The following is a 14,100-nucleotide window of genomic DNA, read 5'->3' as shown; positions in this document are numbered from 1 at the left end:
ATTTTCTAAATGACCTCTGTTGCTTCTGCTACGCTGTTTCTTGTGCATTTATTTTTTCATGTTTAACAAGTGAGTTCGGCATACTTGAGTAGACTATATAATAAGAAGACCTTAAGCAACATATAGCGTCAACAAGACAGGACGTAAGACAGGTAACATGACGTACGAGTGCTACGTTGCGTAAAAAAAGGTGACAGAACGTAGCGTACGTCCATCCCGTCATTTCGTTCATGTTAGCTGTTGATGTTGTTTATTTGCTGCTATTCGCAAACGTGATCGTCTAGCTGCGGTACCGCCACAAGATTGGAAACGGAATAGAGCACGCTCCGCATCGATTCCTGGTATCACCATGCAAAAAACGAGGAGGCCGCGACGAAGTCCGTGCCAGCGAAAGCTTGCGCTACTGTTGGTCTGCACACGCAATGGAGAGGATGGAGAGATTGACGTCACTGGTGCACTGCTTCATATTTCTTTCGGTGCTGCTATACTGAGGGCCGCCCGCAGGGCCAAAGTACTGCAGGCTCTAGCACCCAAGACGAGTTTGTTTAGAGAAGTTTTTGTTGAGTTAATAATACGAATTTGGGCCCCCAATTCCCGTGCAATGTTTCCTCTGTAATTGCTAATTAAGCAGTTATTTAAGATATCCTTATTAATTATCTCATCGCAGTTATCTTATCTCATCTGACATCACACAAATCCCAGACGGAACACGTTAGAATCGCACTATAGTCGGATACAACTTTAGAAAAAAGGGGAGGCCCCGCCCAGATGACCGAAGCGGCGAAGTCACTGGCCGTCCGGCGCATGACGTCGGTCCAGAGTGCGCGCCCATTGGTGTATGCTCGTGTGCATCCGCCTCGGAGGAGTAAACGCCCCTTTTTTCTAAAGTTGTATCCGACTATAATTTGTAATTAACCTGCTACCTGTCTAAGCTGCCACGGGGGAGAAAACGGAATCCCCACATACCAGCGCGAGGAGGAGAGTGGCGCGCTGGTTCGAGGCTATGTTCATCCTCGCCGATAAAACCTTCAATGGTCAGGCGGCGCAACGATCGGCTCAGCCGTCAGCGCCACCGTGTCAGTTCCGCGAAACACCGAGGCGGCCACTGATACCGAGGCACGCTTTTGCGCCTCTCGTTTGAAACGTGTCGGTCGTTCTAAAATGTGCTTTCAAGGCAATCGAAAACATCGAGGCGAATTTTGGACCACGTACGCTTTAGAAAGGACGTCAAATTTACGACTACAACCGTGTATGTCGTGTCAAAGAACTAGACGGCACGGACATCGCAGCGTAGTGCTTAAATTAAATTATGGGGTTTTAGGTGCCAGAACCACGATCTCATTATCGCAAACTCTGGAATAATTTGGAAAACGCGGGTGTTTTCGCATTTCGCCCCCATCGAAATGCGGCCGCCGTGGCCGGGATTTGACCCCGCGCGATCTCGTGCTCAGTAAAACCACCGCAGGTCGCTAAGTATTTGTCACAACAAAGCAAGCATGCTTACGACGTCGAACTCAAAGCGAGTTAACCAATCATTATTTTATGCCACTAAAGTGAGCAAATACGGCCGTGGATGTCTTTCAACTGTCATTTGTCGCTTCATTACTTGGAGCGTGCCATTTTGCACCTCACGTTTTCTGAGGTTGGGGCGAAATGACAGGTAAGTGCTTTTTTCTCCGTTGACAAAGTGCCTCGAGCGTATTCTGGTATCGTCGTTCAGGCTCGAATGTGAGAGGTCATCAGCGCTGAAACAAGAGAGAGAGAGAGAGCAATCTGCTGAAACGTACTAAACAACGTCAAGAATGAACAAATGTGCGCTAGCGCGCGCTAGAGAAATGCTAATTTGCGAACACTCGTCGTGTGCTGCGGTGCACTCCAAGCTTAGTTCTGTTTAGTTCCAAGCTTAGTTCGAGAAAACATCGGTATGAATGAGCCCGGTTCCAGCAGTCGCGCCTTGATCTTGGCGCGGAAAGAAGCTGCGCGTTGGCTTATTAAAGTACAGCAAAAAGCAACGGTGCGTACAAAGCTCCAGCACGGAGTGCTTACGAAGCTAGATTTCACCCGTAACAACCACTGCGCGTTTGTTTTGGAGCGAGACGAGCTAAACGACTATCCGAACCAATTTACAACAGCGGGCATCAGCTCGCGCGTTTTAATGCACTTGTTGCTTTATTGTGCGTTTTTACGGATGCTGCCTGCTGTTCATTTTTTCCTTTTTGCATTTCCGTCTTAGTTCGTTTACCACAAATTCGCAAGAGTGACGCGAGACGCGATAATCCACTTCAGCCGCCGGTTTTGAAGGGAAGCGGTGCAATTTGATGCCGACATCCACTTTGCGGTTGTGACAGTCCTTAACACAGCAATATCTGCGCTTCTTCTTTTTGTTGACGCTTTTCACGGAGAAGCTGCTGAGAGGCCGCGGATAATCCATTGCAAAAGTGGAAAAGGAGGCTTTCAGGCGGGCCTGAGCTCTAGCCACTGTACCTGATCGCAGTACATACAATGGTGAAATGGCAGTGAGGGCCTAGTCGCGGGTGCTCACCGCTGCTGCTAGGTGGCGCGACATGTTCAGCCAAACTAAAGCCCCTCAATTTTCCAAAAGTAGCGCCATTCTTAGATCTTTCCGCCACCCCGCTCACCCAGGCGCTTCCTCCTCCACCCCTCCTGTCGCCCCAGCCTCCTCCGCTCCCCCATTGGCCAATCTGTGTCACGTGAAAGCATGCCCCGCGCTTTTGTATATTTTTTTCTTTCCGGCGCAGAGCAGGCGCCGCGCTTTTGTATATCTTTTCTTTCCAGCGCGCTGCGACCCCCATTCTTGGGCCTACGCGACGAAAGTACGGCAGGCGGTTTGAAGGAGCGCGGTAGTTTTATACAATGTGTTAGGGCCGAGTGCTTAATTGCGATGCCGTGCTGCTGCGCCTACGGTTGCCACAACAGACCCAGTGACGGCAAAAAGCTTTTTGCTTTACCATCCGCCGGGCGCAACGCAAAACGAAGAAAAGTGTGGATTCACAAGATCGGGTGGGCTGACTTCGAACAAGTGGCAAAGAACGCGCGGCTTTGTGAAGTGCCACGGCTCCTCCAACCTCTTCTTTTGACGCCCGTGTCAAAACGGGCCCGTGTCCAGTGCATTGGGCGGCGCGTTAAAGAACCCCAGCTGGAAAAAAATTAATCCGGAGCCCCCATTATGTCGTGCCTTATGAGATCGTGGTGTTGGGATGTAAAACCCAAGAATCAACTTTTTTTCTGTCTTGTGTGCCTTGACTGTTCCAGTTAACGGAACACTGCTTCCTTGTGAAAACTTACAACGCAAAAGAATACAGACGCACATAGCATACAGAGATAAAATTAGCACTTCAACAAGAGTGTTGCTGGTGCCAATGAGGGGAGGGGGATAATTATTTTCTGAACCTCTTTCCAGTTGTCCCATCAAGTTCCTTCTTTTTTTTTCTGTCAAATTCTAACCATTTGCACTGTAATAAATAAATAACGATTTCATATGCTGGTACGTTGTTCAAATTATCTATACCGCCTATGTGTGAAAACGTTGCACATGGCCACCACAAGCCATGAGCTACGTACATCTGTAAAAGGCGCGGAACAGAAACGGCCCTGCTGAAAGGCATTGCTGACCGCAGACAGTCGGAATCTCTCACGCGCCGGCCGAACAAAAGCATCCTGCAGGTACGTAAATTAACCTACGAAATCACGTGCACATACTTTCACGCTGTCAAAACCTGAAACTCTGGTAATTACTCGCGTGTCTGAGCACACCGCGTGCTTGTGTCGTGTTTCAGCAACACGAACTTTCAACGTGCGCGCGCTTTACGCCTTAAATGCGCCTTGAATAATGGTGCTTTTCTCTATTTCTTCCGCGAATCCGACACGACATTCTTAAGGCCAGTTACCGACTGACAAAGCAAGATCTAGATTGAAAAAACTGCTCCGCAGGACTCGAACGAACTTTTCCGCGGATTTCCTCCCGTAGCGTGTTAGCCGTCGTCTGCTACGGGAGGCCCACCACCGGCGGCGCCACCGTCGAGGCCGCGCCGAGCGGAGGAGGAGGGAAGTGAATGGCGCTACTTTGGGAGATTGAGGGGCTTTAAGCCAAACTTCCTTGCATGGTGCCTATAACAGGTGTGCCCGAAAGATCGCAACGCGAGCATTTTTTTTTAAATGGCCGTCTCCGTCAGCAAACGACCTCAAGTCGGAGCCAGCGAAGTCGCGCTCAGCAGGATGAGGGGCATACATAGGCCATGGCCTTTGCGGAAAAAAAAAAAAAAACGGATGTTCAGTTTTTTTAGAACGTCTGTTGAGTTCATGTAGAGTCTAAAGGAACTCTATTGGAAGTATAGCTGTCTGTTCAAACCTTTCTGTATTTGCAGTATGTGTGTGCTTATTATGGGGGAAAAAGGGTAGCCCATCTCGCGCAGTTTCATATTAAATGACGAACAAGCCGTCTCACAGAATAATTGCCATAGAGTTTGAAGAGCGTTAGTTCTTACTCATCACGTTTCTAGATTTCTTGGGGTCTGCTACCACCTCCCTTCGGCGTGAAATTTTCAGTCCGAAAAATTCAAGATGGCGGCCCCCGTAGTAAATCGATATAGCAACCCAACTGGTGATAGATTGGTGACGCCATTAGTATATCGAATTCGTGATTGATTGGTGACGTCACTGATATATCCAAGATGGCCGCCAGTTGATGACGTCGCCGATAAATCCAAGATGGCGGCCCCCATAGTAAATCAATAGCAACCCAATTGATGATTGGTGACGTCACGTGATTGTGACGTCATAATCCAAGATGGCGACCAAATTCTGGTACCAGTAATGACGGCGTAATCCAATGTGGCGGATAGGAGTGAATCCTTGTGATTATGACGTCATAGTCAAGGATGGCGGCATAGTTTAGGAATTTTAAATCGAAGATGGCGGCCAAATTCGGGTGCCAATGATCACGTAATGGTCCAATATGGTGGATAGAGGTGGAACCACATGATGTCGTCATGGGACGAAATGGCGCCATAGTTCTGATTTCCCAAATCCAAGATGGCTGCTCTTGGTGTGACGTCGTAGCCGGGGTGGCGACCACTAAAATTAGGCTTGCATGCAGGTGTACGTAAAGAGCTGTAAAGAACCCAATGTGGCCATTCAAGATACCATCGCTGTCGTATATCCAAGTGCGTTTCCATGAATGGAAGTCTGCCTGCACTACTCGTGGGTGATTTCAATCGCAAAGAAAGTGCTTTTCACGCAAGAATGGAAGACTTGTTCGGCCTGAAACTAGAATCAGACATTAACGAACCGACCACCCAGTGGGGAACTGCGTTGGACTTGGTTTTCTCTGACTACATTGGAAAGGGGGCGGAATGCATTGTGGACCGAATAAGTTCCGTACCTAACTACTTCACTGATCACAGCATGGTGTTTGTGCTAATTCAGAACAGCCGAGAAGAAGAATGTGAATCCATGGATGAATGGATGATGACGAAAGTGTTATAGAATAAGACAATTCGTCTAACCAATCAAGTGAAGAATTTGATGAAGGTGCCAGTGTAGAAGATGTTGAGCAGTGATGTGTGTGATAGTTGGTTGCAATATGCACGAGTGAAATGTTTGTAAGTGTATTTATCATATGGTAAAATAATGTACAAACTCGCATTTCCATTGGTGTACCTCACTTTTATCTCATTCATATCAATTCGAGTCACCCAAACACCTAACGCTCGTTACTTCAACATCTTCGAGAAGGTGGCGGCATTTTTTAATGTCTAAAATTGCCTGTCTGCGGATACCTGCCCATATCAGCCATAGGTGTTTAACAAAGATGTGCACCGATTTCTAAGGAATAATTTTTATGCCGCCTTCAAGAAATTTGTGCGTGCGTTTATAGAAGCCCGTCTGTTCGTATGAAATGCATGTTTGCTAGAAAACATGTACTGACAATTGTACGCATACCAAATTCTAAATGGCGATAATCGGTTCGCTCCGTAGAAATAACTTCTCGTGTGACCTATTATACATTACCATCTGTCGCAACCCGTTTACTGAGCACGCAACAATGCATTCTTTCTCCCCAACGCAGATGGAGCACATCGTGGAGCGCATGCAGAACGAACAGACCGGTGTGCCCGTGCGGACGGTCAAGAGCTTCATGTCCAAGATACCCAGCGTGTTCACCGGTGAGTTGCCCTGTTTTTCCTTTATATATTCGAGTTCCCCCATCTTGTATACAGTCCAAGTTGTGTAGGACTGTAAACGAGGCTACATACATGGAAGCGGCCTGTGGTGCAACCACAATGGGTCAGAGTGCATCTTCTGAGAGAACACGAACGAGAGTGTGCCCTTACATGTAAGTCAAGAAATGAAACGTTCTACTAGGACTTAGTAATATTTGTGCAAAAATTCGTGCGCTGCCAAATTTGAGCATACAGTGCCATCCATCCATCTATCTGTCCATCTTCGTACGTCAACGCAATGGCCCAAGTTGCGTAGCTACCAGCTTGGGTCACTAGGTGTGTGTTCGTTGTCATGATGCCATCGTGGTCATTCCAGCTTCATCATCTGACGCTCGTTCATGCCTTTTACCCCGACCCAACAGTTCAAGTTGTCTTATAGTTGGGCCCCTATATAGGTATGTGTCGTGATGCCATCGTGGTTATTGTCGTCGCCATTTGAGCCTCGTCGTCCGACTCTCGTCATACCATTGTCGTGGCAACACCATCGTCATGCAGTCGTGCCATGCATTCATTCTCATACTATCGTTATGGTTGGTTCACCATCGTCACTCCAGCTTCGTCAACTGATTCTCGAGAAGCCGTCGTCGTCACGCGTTTGTCGCCATACGGTCGCCGTCATGCCACATTTGTCGTCTTACCCTCGTCTTCTTTCCATTGTTGTCATACCGTTGTCATGCCATCATCGTCACTGTATCGTCGTCATACACGCAGTAGTCAACATGCGTTCGTAGTCGTATCATTGTCGTTATGCTGTTGTGTCGTTGTCATTCCAGCTTCATCTCGTTGTGGTCATACCGTTGTCTTTCCGCCATCGTCGTTATATTCTTCGTGATGCAGTCATTGTCAAGCAATTGTCGTCATCCCATTGTCCTCATTCTGGTGTAGTTGCGATGCCATCGTCACACTATCGTCATCATTTCAGAATCGTCACGTCATTGTCGTGCCGTCGTCGTCGTACTGCTTTCATCATTCCATCGACGTCACTGCGTCGTCATACAATCGTCTTCATGCCCAGGGCTGGCATTGCACACAAGGGTCATAGTAAAATGGGCCAAAACCGGAGACATTATATATGGCTCATCAGCCGAAGCAACGGTAGTCTTATGGCGAATTCCACAGATACAACAGGAGTAGAGCACGGCGCAGTGCAGAGTCGCGTGCCAGCACAGTGAGTGCCCGAACACTCGACCCGCCGCTTGAATGCCGCGTACACCCAAAGAGCAAGGTTGGAGGGGGACGTGTGAGGAGAAATGTACCATGTGACACAAGTAATCGACGTCCCAGCATTCTCTGTGGCAGAGTGGCAAAACACGTGTAACCGTGTTGTGATCCTCGGACGTTCACCGGTTTGCGGCCGCTTATGTGTTTACACATAATACCTCCGTGTTTACAGGAGGTATTCAGAGACCTGGATTGGGAAGAAATGGGGATAAAAGTTAATCGAGAATACCTTAGTAACTTGCGATTCGCTGATGATATTGCCTTGTTTAGTAACTCAGGGGACCAACTGCAATGCATGCTCACTGACCTGGAGAGGCAAAGCAGAAGAGTGGGTCTAAAAATTAATCTGCAGAAAACTAAAGTAATGTTTAACGGTCTCGGAAGAGAACAGCAATTTACAATAGGCAGCGAGGCACTGGAAGTCGTAAGGGAATACATCCACTTAGGGCAGGTAGTGACTGCGGATCCGGATCATGAGACGGAAATAACCAGAAGAATAAGAATGGGCTGGGGTGCGTTTGGCAGGCATTCTAAGATCATGAACAGCAGGTTGTCATTATCCCTCAAGAGAAAAGTGTATAACAGCTGTGTCTTACCAGTACTCACGTACGGGGCAGAAACCTGGAGGCTTACGAAAAGGATTCTACTTAAATTGAGGACGACGCAACAAGCTATGGAAAGAAGAATGATGGGTATAACGTTAACGGATAAGAAAAGAGCAGATTGGGTGAGGGAACAAACGCGAGTTAATGACATCTTAGTTGAAATCAAGAAAAAGAAATGGGCATGGGCAGGACATGTAATGAGGAGGGAAGATAACCGGTGTTCATTAAGGGTTACAGACTGGATTCCAAGGGAAGGGAAGCGTAGCAGGGGGTGGCAGAAAGTTAGGTGGGCGGATGAGATTAAGAAGTTTGCAGGGACGGCATGGCCACAATTAGTACATGACCGGGGTTGTTGGAGAAATATGGGAGAGGCCTTTGCCCTGCAGTGGGCGTAACCAGGATGATGATGATGATGATGATAATATGCATTTGTGTAACGCCGATGCATCCTGCGAAGCATCAAGTGACGGGAGCTTTTGCTGCTGTCACCATCGAGTGTCTCAAGCACTTCAGCAAGGTGAAGATGCTTTGCTGCTGCTGTACTCCGCGCATCCGACAAGAAACAAGGTGGACTAAAAATTCCAGTATCTGTTGCTGAATCGTTGCGAAGCTTGTTCATATCAACGATGTCAAGGTCACTGGGGCCTAAACAGTTACTACGCTTGGCTGCCACTACGCTCGCCGGCTGAAGCAAAATAAAGAAAAATGAGAAGGATATGATGGCTTGAATCACGTGACTTTCTCCGTACTCCGCTTTTCAGGCGAGAGCAGCGCGGACTGCTTCATGCTGCTCTCGCCGCTGGGAAACTGCTCTTGTTCTACCACTGGATGACGGCACTCCCACTCCTGTTCGACTGCTGAAACACGCCGCGCCTGGAAAGAGCACTTTCAGTGTGCTTTTGAGTGGTCCTGTTCTCCCACTGGAATTCGCCATTAGAATGGCCACTACAAATTTTAAATAAATGTGTATTCAGCAATGCGGTGTGTCGCTACATTGCTCGAATGGCAATGGCATTACCGTTGAAAGTCATCATGAGTTGGGTTTTGCGGATATTTTTTTCATACTATTCATCACAACGTAATCGCATACAGCTGTTAATACAGTAACACCTCCTTATAATGAACTAATTGATGTAATGAAGTACTATTCCTAATTGCATTCAATTTACCACAGAAATCAATCCATGAACTTGAAATCTTGTTTTAACAAAGCAAAGGTTTTCTATGTTCTATGATACGACAAACCTTTCGTTACTTCAGAATGAATATTTACTGGTGATATTGCACCGATAAGGCTGCAGTTTGGCGGCGCGCGACCCTGCTATTAACCCGCCTGATGCAGCAGCTCAAAACTCCCCACGACCTGCCGGCTATAGCAGGTCGCGCTGCTGAGTTGGTTTTACTATACACTTGTTTTATCTACAGAATTTAGGCTTTAGGAGTCAGCTGCTATGCACAGGCGCTCTACTGGTACCGCATCGCACTGTGGCAACGCCTCCTAGACAGCAGGCCTGCGCACTCTGCTTTATGCTACTTAATTGGACCGAAATTTCCACAGTCACACCCAACGTGAGAAAACCGGTGACGTCACAATCACCGCGGCTTACTCGGGAGCATCCCCATTAGATTCTACGGCAGTCGGGCAAGGTAGGATGAGGTCATGGATCGAAGTGCACAGGACTTGTGCTTTCAAGGCAACATTGGCAGCACACTTTCTCGTCATCTGTACACACTCATGGCACGCTGCGCATTGCTAGAAGATGCCGTGTAGAACAAGCCCTGTTGACATTGCCGCTAAGGATTGCTTAGTGTGTTCTCCGACGTACGTGCGCGGATGCCGCCACTCTATGAGTGGTAGTGGTGCACAAAGCCCCGCACAAATTTTCAAGTCTGAGATGTGCGATATCGCTTTGGGTAGCGTGTCCAGCTTCGAACTGTACATTCCTGTAAGTGCGTGAGTTCAATCCCCTCTGGCGGTGGTCAACGAAGTGTTGTTTTTTAGGTTGAGGATTAATCTCAGGATGGGAGTAGATAGCCTAATGACAACGACGGAATGCAAAAAAGGACAGAAGCGAGACACAGTCGAACTAGCTCTGAGTTTCTAATTTTAACTGTGCTCATACATGTATAACTCGTACATGTATAGTGTACTAGAATACACTATAGTGCAGGTAGTAGTACGCCGCAATGAAACGCAGACAGTGGATCACGTGGCTTGCGGCACGTGGTGAAAAGGTAACTCGGTACATACGCTACGCCCTCTAAACTCGGCTGTGATAAACTGCTGCACATGCGAAGTCAAGAGCTCATGCTCCTCTGCTCATGATATTCTCGGTGATTGCATATCGCCGAAAATATGCAGGATATAATTTTTTTATTATCCGTATTTTTCATAAAAAGGCAGTGAGCTCAGTAAATGTGACATTTTTGCAGACGAGTTCATGGGTGAGGCAGATATAATTTGTCTCTGATAATGTGAGCTTCATTAGCTAATTAACAAACATTCATTAATTAACTGCCAAGCAACTATTGACATCCGTCGGACGTCCTATGGATATCTGTCCTATGATATCTGTCCTATGATATAACGGACATCCGATGGACATTCGGAAATCTCCAGCAGATGTCCATCGGACGTCTTATGGATATCCAAAAAACAAATTTGTACATCCTCGGACATCCGAGATAGGATCCTGGGGTGGACGTGTTTTGGGCGGTATGTGTGTCATGTCTATATGTATCGTATAGAAGTCTTCTTATGATGTGATTAATGAAAATTCGGTTCCTCAGTTCCCTTTCTTGTTCACACACACACACACACACACACACACACACACACACACACACACACACACACACACACACACACACACACACACACACACACACACAAACAAACACACACACACACACACTTGTGGGGTCTCACCCGTACTCTTGGGACAAAGGAACGGCAACACAGTAGTGCAAACAATCAAAAGAGCATTGATTGCACTTTCCATACGCTAATGCATGCGAACAGAACATGCTGATGGCCACGTGACAAATCGAGGAAATCCGACTCATTGCGACCGGATAGCAGCCGAATATGTTCGCCCCCGTGCTGCGCACCAACACCTAATTGTTTGTGTGTACGCTCATGCAAATGGTGGCGCTTTCAAACGATCTTGTTCATCCATTCCTGTGCCCCGCTCCGAAGCCTCGCGAGATGGTCTCGCGAAGCGGGTCGGCGCACACACGAAGTGTCCGCCCCATTCGCCGACCTCAAGCCAGATAGGAAGAGCCTACTCCCTATCGCGGCCGACTAACCCCGCCATTAGGTGGCGTTAGTAGCACAACGCTCGCGCCATCTCTGGTAATATGCTGCAGCCACACCGACCGCCGCCGGGGCTTAGCTACGGGGAGAAGCCGGATTACAGGAGATACGAGAGCCATGCGGGGAACCTTGAAACAGCGATAATCGAATGCATTCAAGCACCCAGCCAGTGTTATATAACAACCGGTTGGGTGCTTCATTGCATTTCACTGTCACCACTCTGCTGTAAATAAACAAAAATAGTGGGCCCAGTCCAGCCTCAATATACAATAAATCTTACTGCCACCTTATGTTAAATAAAGTCCATAAAACACACATGAATACTGTTCATAGCAACAAATATACACGCTGAGAAAAAGAAAGTTTGCAGATCAAGATATCATGACTGAAGTTTGAACAGTGTGAAGACATCAAAAACAAAAATAGAAACTCCTTTCAGCAGGTTACACAGAGTCTAACAAATGTGGGAAAGACAATACAAATAAATGAGGTCTCACGTGGTAAAAGAAATGTATTGTCTAAAAACACCCTGTATATCGATTGTTTTATCAGCGTTTCTGGTTCTGTGCAACACCTGTCACTGGACAATATAGCTTAAGGAAACATGGTTTTCATTGTTTAGAGTTGTCTGCTAGCCGTCAGTAGAGTCGCTGTCAGTTATTATTGAATGCTTGCCGATACAGTAACTTTAGATGTCAGAGGCTTCAAGCGCTTCACCGGTATCCTCAAGAAACACTAACCTGTGCGCGCAGCCTCTGAAATCGAACAGCTCGTGGATCTCGGAGGCCACTCAGTGCGTGCACAACGACGGCGAAGGTGGATTACTCTTAATAGCTGCTTTGGAGAAATTATAGTCAATCTCACTAATTATGACGGGGTGGGGAAGTAATCTTTCATGGTCTGCCGCGGCGTGCGGCAGGGTGTTTGCATTGCAGGGTTTGCACAGCTATTAGCAGCACTCCACACCGTTCCTGGTGGCTAACGTGAGCCGTGACGGTGGAGAATCGTTATGTAACTAAGTGCGGCTCCCCCTTCAGCCTTGTTATAGTGAGGTCTTAGGTAATAATTAAAGGTTGCCGTTTTGCCCGAGAGGCAAAGCATTAATGGCTATAGCAACGTATTAGAGAACTAAATGAAGCAAGGTTCGTAGTTTATTGGCTGTATAAATTGAAGTAAACATTCGCTTACTAATTAAGTTAACAAGCACGGTGTCACGCGTGCATGGGCATCCATCAAAATTGACAGGAGACCCTTTCCTGGCCTATTGCAGGCATTGTGTTTGCATTTCCTTCACATAGATTTAATCATAATTTCTTTTTGCCAATATGAGCATGTGCACCTACTACAAATATCAGATGTAACAAAGGTGCTTTTGTGTTCAGTGCAACTATGTTATGATGCGGTTCAAACTGTTATTTGCACATGCAGCAGCTCATATACTAGCTGTGCTCTGTGTCATCATATGTTTTCACTGCAGGAGCTGATCTGATTGCGTGGATGATGAAGAACCTTGACGTCGACGACCAGAGTGAGTTGAAATTTCTCTCTTCCCTGGCTCACTGACCCAACTCACCGAAGAATTACTTCTTTTAATTTGCTTAGCAGATTTCATTTGCTCATTTGCAGTTGCTGCAAACTCTAAAAATGCGTTATATAAAACCCTTGGTTCCCACAATTGCTCTACTGCTCCTTAAAGAGTTCCACATCCATGCTGCTGATGCTAATGATTCTTGTGCTGTGGTCTACTACTGTGTGCAGACTATTTCATACTTGTGTAAAGAGAAATGGTTCATGGTAGTGTGACATTTCTGGATGAAATGTGTGGGGTCTGATGTGGGGATTCTCCCACCGTACTCTTGGGACAAAGGAACGACAACACAGTAGTGCAAACAATCACAAGGGCATTTATTGCACCTTTCATACATCAATGCCTGCTAGCCGAGTTGCTATCCACAAAACATGCCGATGGGCGCGCGACAAATCTAGAAGTCCGACTTACCGCGACCGGAAGCGAGCGAATATGTTCGCCCCATGCTGGATCCCAATGCCTGGTCGTTCGCGTGTATAGTCACGCGAATCGTGGCGCGTTCGAAGGCGGCCACGCGAGGCGGTCTCGCAGATGCATCGGTCGCCGCGCTGCGCGGAATGTCCGCGCTGTTCGGCGACCCGCAGGGGAAGAGGGTTGCTGCACGTGCAAGCACGTCTGTCCCGCTCGCTGTCTCGAACCCAAGAGAGCAAGCGCCTTCCTTTCGGCGCCCAAGTAACCTCGCGGCGCGCAACACTAGCGCCATCTCTCGTACTGCGCCTGTACCACTCGGACCGCCGCGTGTGCGGCGAAGCCGCACTACAGGAGACGCGCTATGCGGGAAAAACATCAGGGGAGGCGCGAGGGTCGCGCATCCCCACAAATGTGATACATACATAATGTACATAACATTCATGAAGTGTGATATAAATGGGTGAAGGTTTATTTTAGGGGGAATGGCATTACATTTTTCTTGTTAAGTTAAAGAATTAGCCATGATCGCATGTCAAAGGGCAGTGCCTGAATATTCTCAGTTCGAATGTTTGACAAAATGGTTTCAGCCACATCAAATATGGTGCCTAGGTGAGGAGGGGGATGTTTTTGATTATCAATCCTCCCAGACGTTGTCCGCTGACAGGCTCTTGTTTCAGATTTGCTAGTCGTGTAGTCAGGAGTGCGCATCTTGTGACG

The 14,100-nt window shown here is 47.4% G+C and overlaps 1 protein-coding gene across 2 annotated transcripts in view; it reads left to right on the top strand.

Moving 5' to 3' along the window:
- The window catches only part of LOC135919736 (regulator of G-protein signaling 7-like), an 87,159-nt gene that overhangs the window by 29,326 nt on the left and 43,733 nt on the right, over positions 1-14,100 (top strand). For both annotated transcript variants that reach the window (XM_065453606.1, XM_065453604.1), the window contains exons 2-3: positions 6,089-6,185; positions 12,862-12,912. In XM_065453606.1, coding sequence (XP_065309678.1) covers positions 6,089-6,185; positions 12,862-12,912 — 148 coding nt within the window. The remainder of the gene's footprint in view (positions 1-6,088; positions 6,186-12,861; positions 12,913-14,100) is intronic.

The sequence above is a fragment of the Dermacentor albipictus genome, chromosome 7, assembly GCF_038994185.2.
Source record: "Dermacentor albipictus isolate Rhodes 1998 colony chromosome 7, USDA_Dalb.pri_finalv2, whole genome shotgun sequence".
In the NCBI taxonomy this organism is placed as follows: domain Eukaryota; kingdom Metazoa; phylum Arthropoda; class Arachnida; order Ixodida; family Ixodidae; genus Dermacentor; species Dermacentor albipictus.
This window is presented reverse-complemented; position numbering and strand designations above follow the sequence as displayed.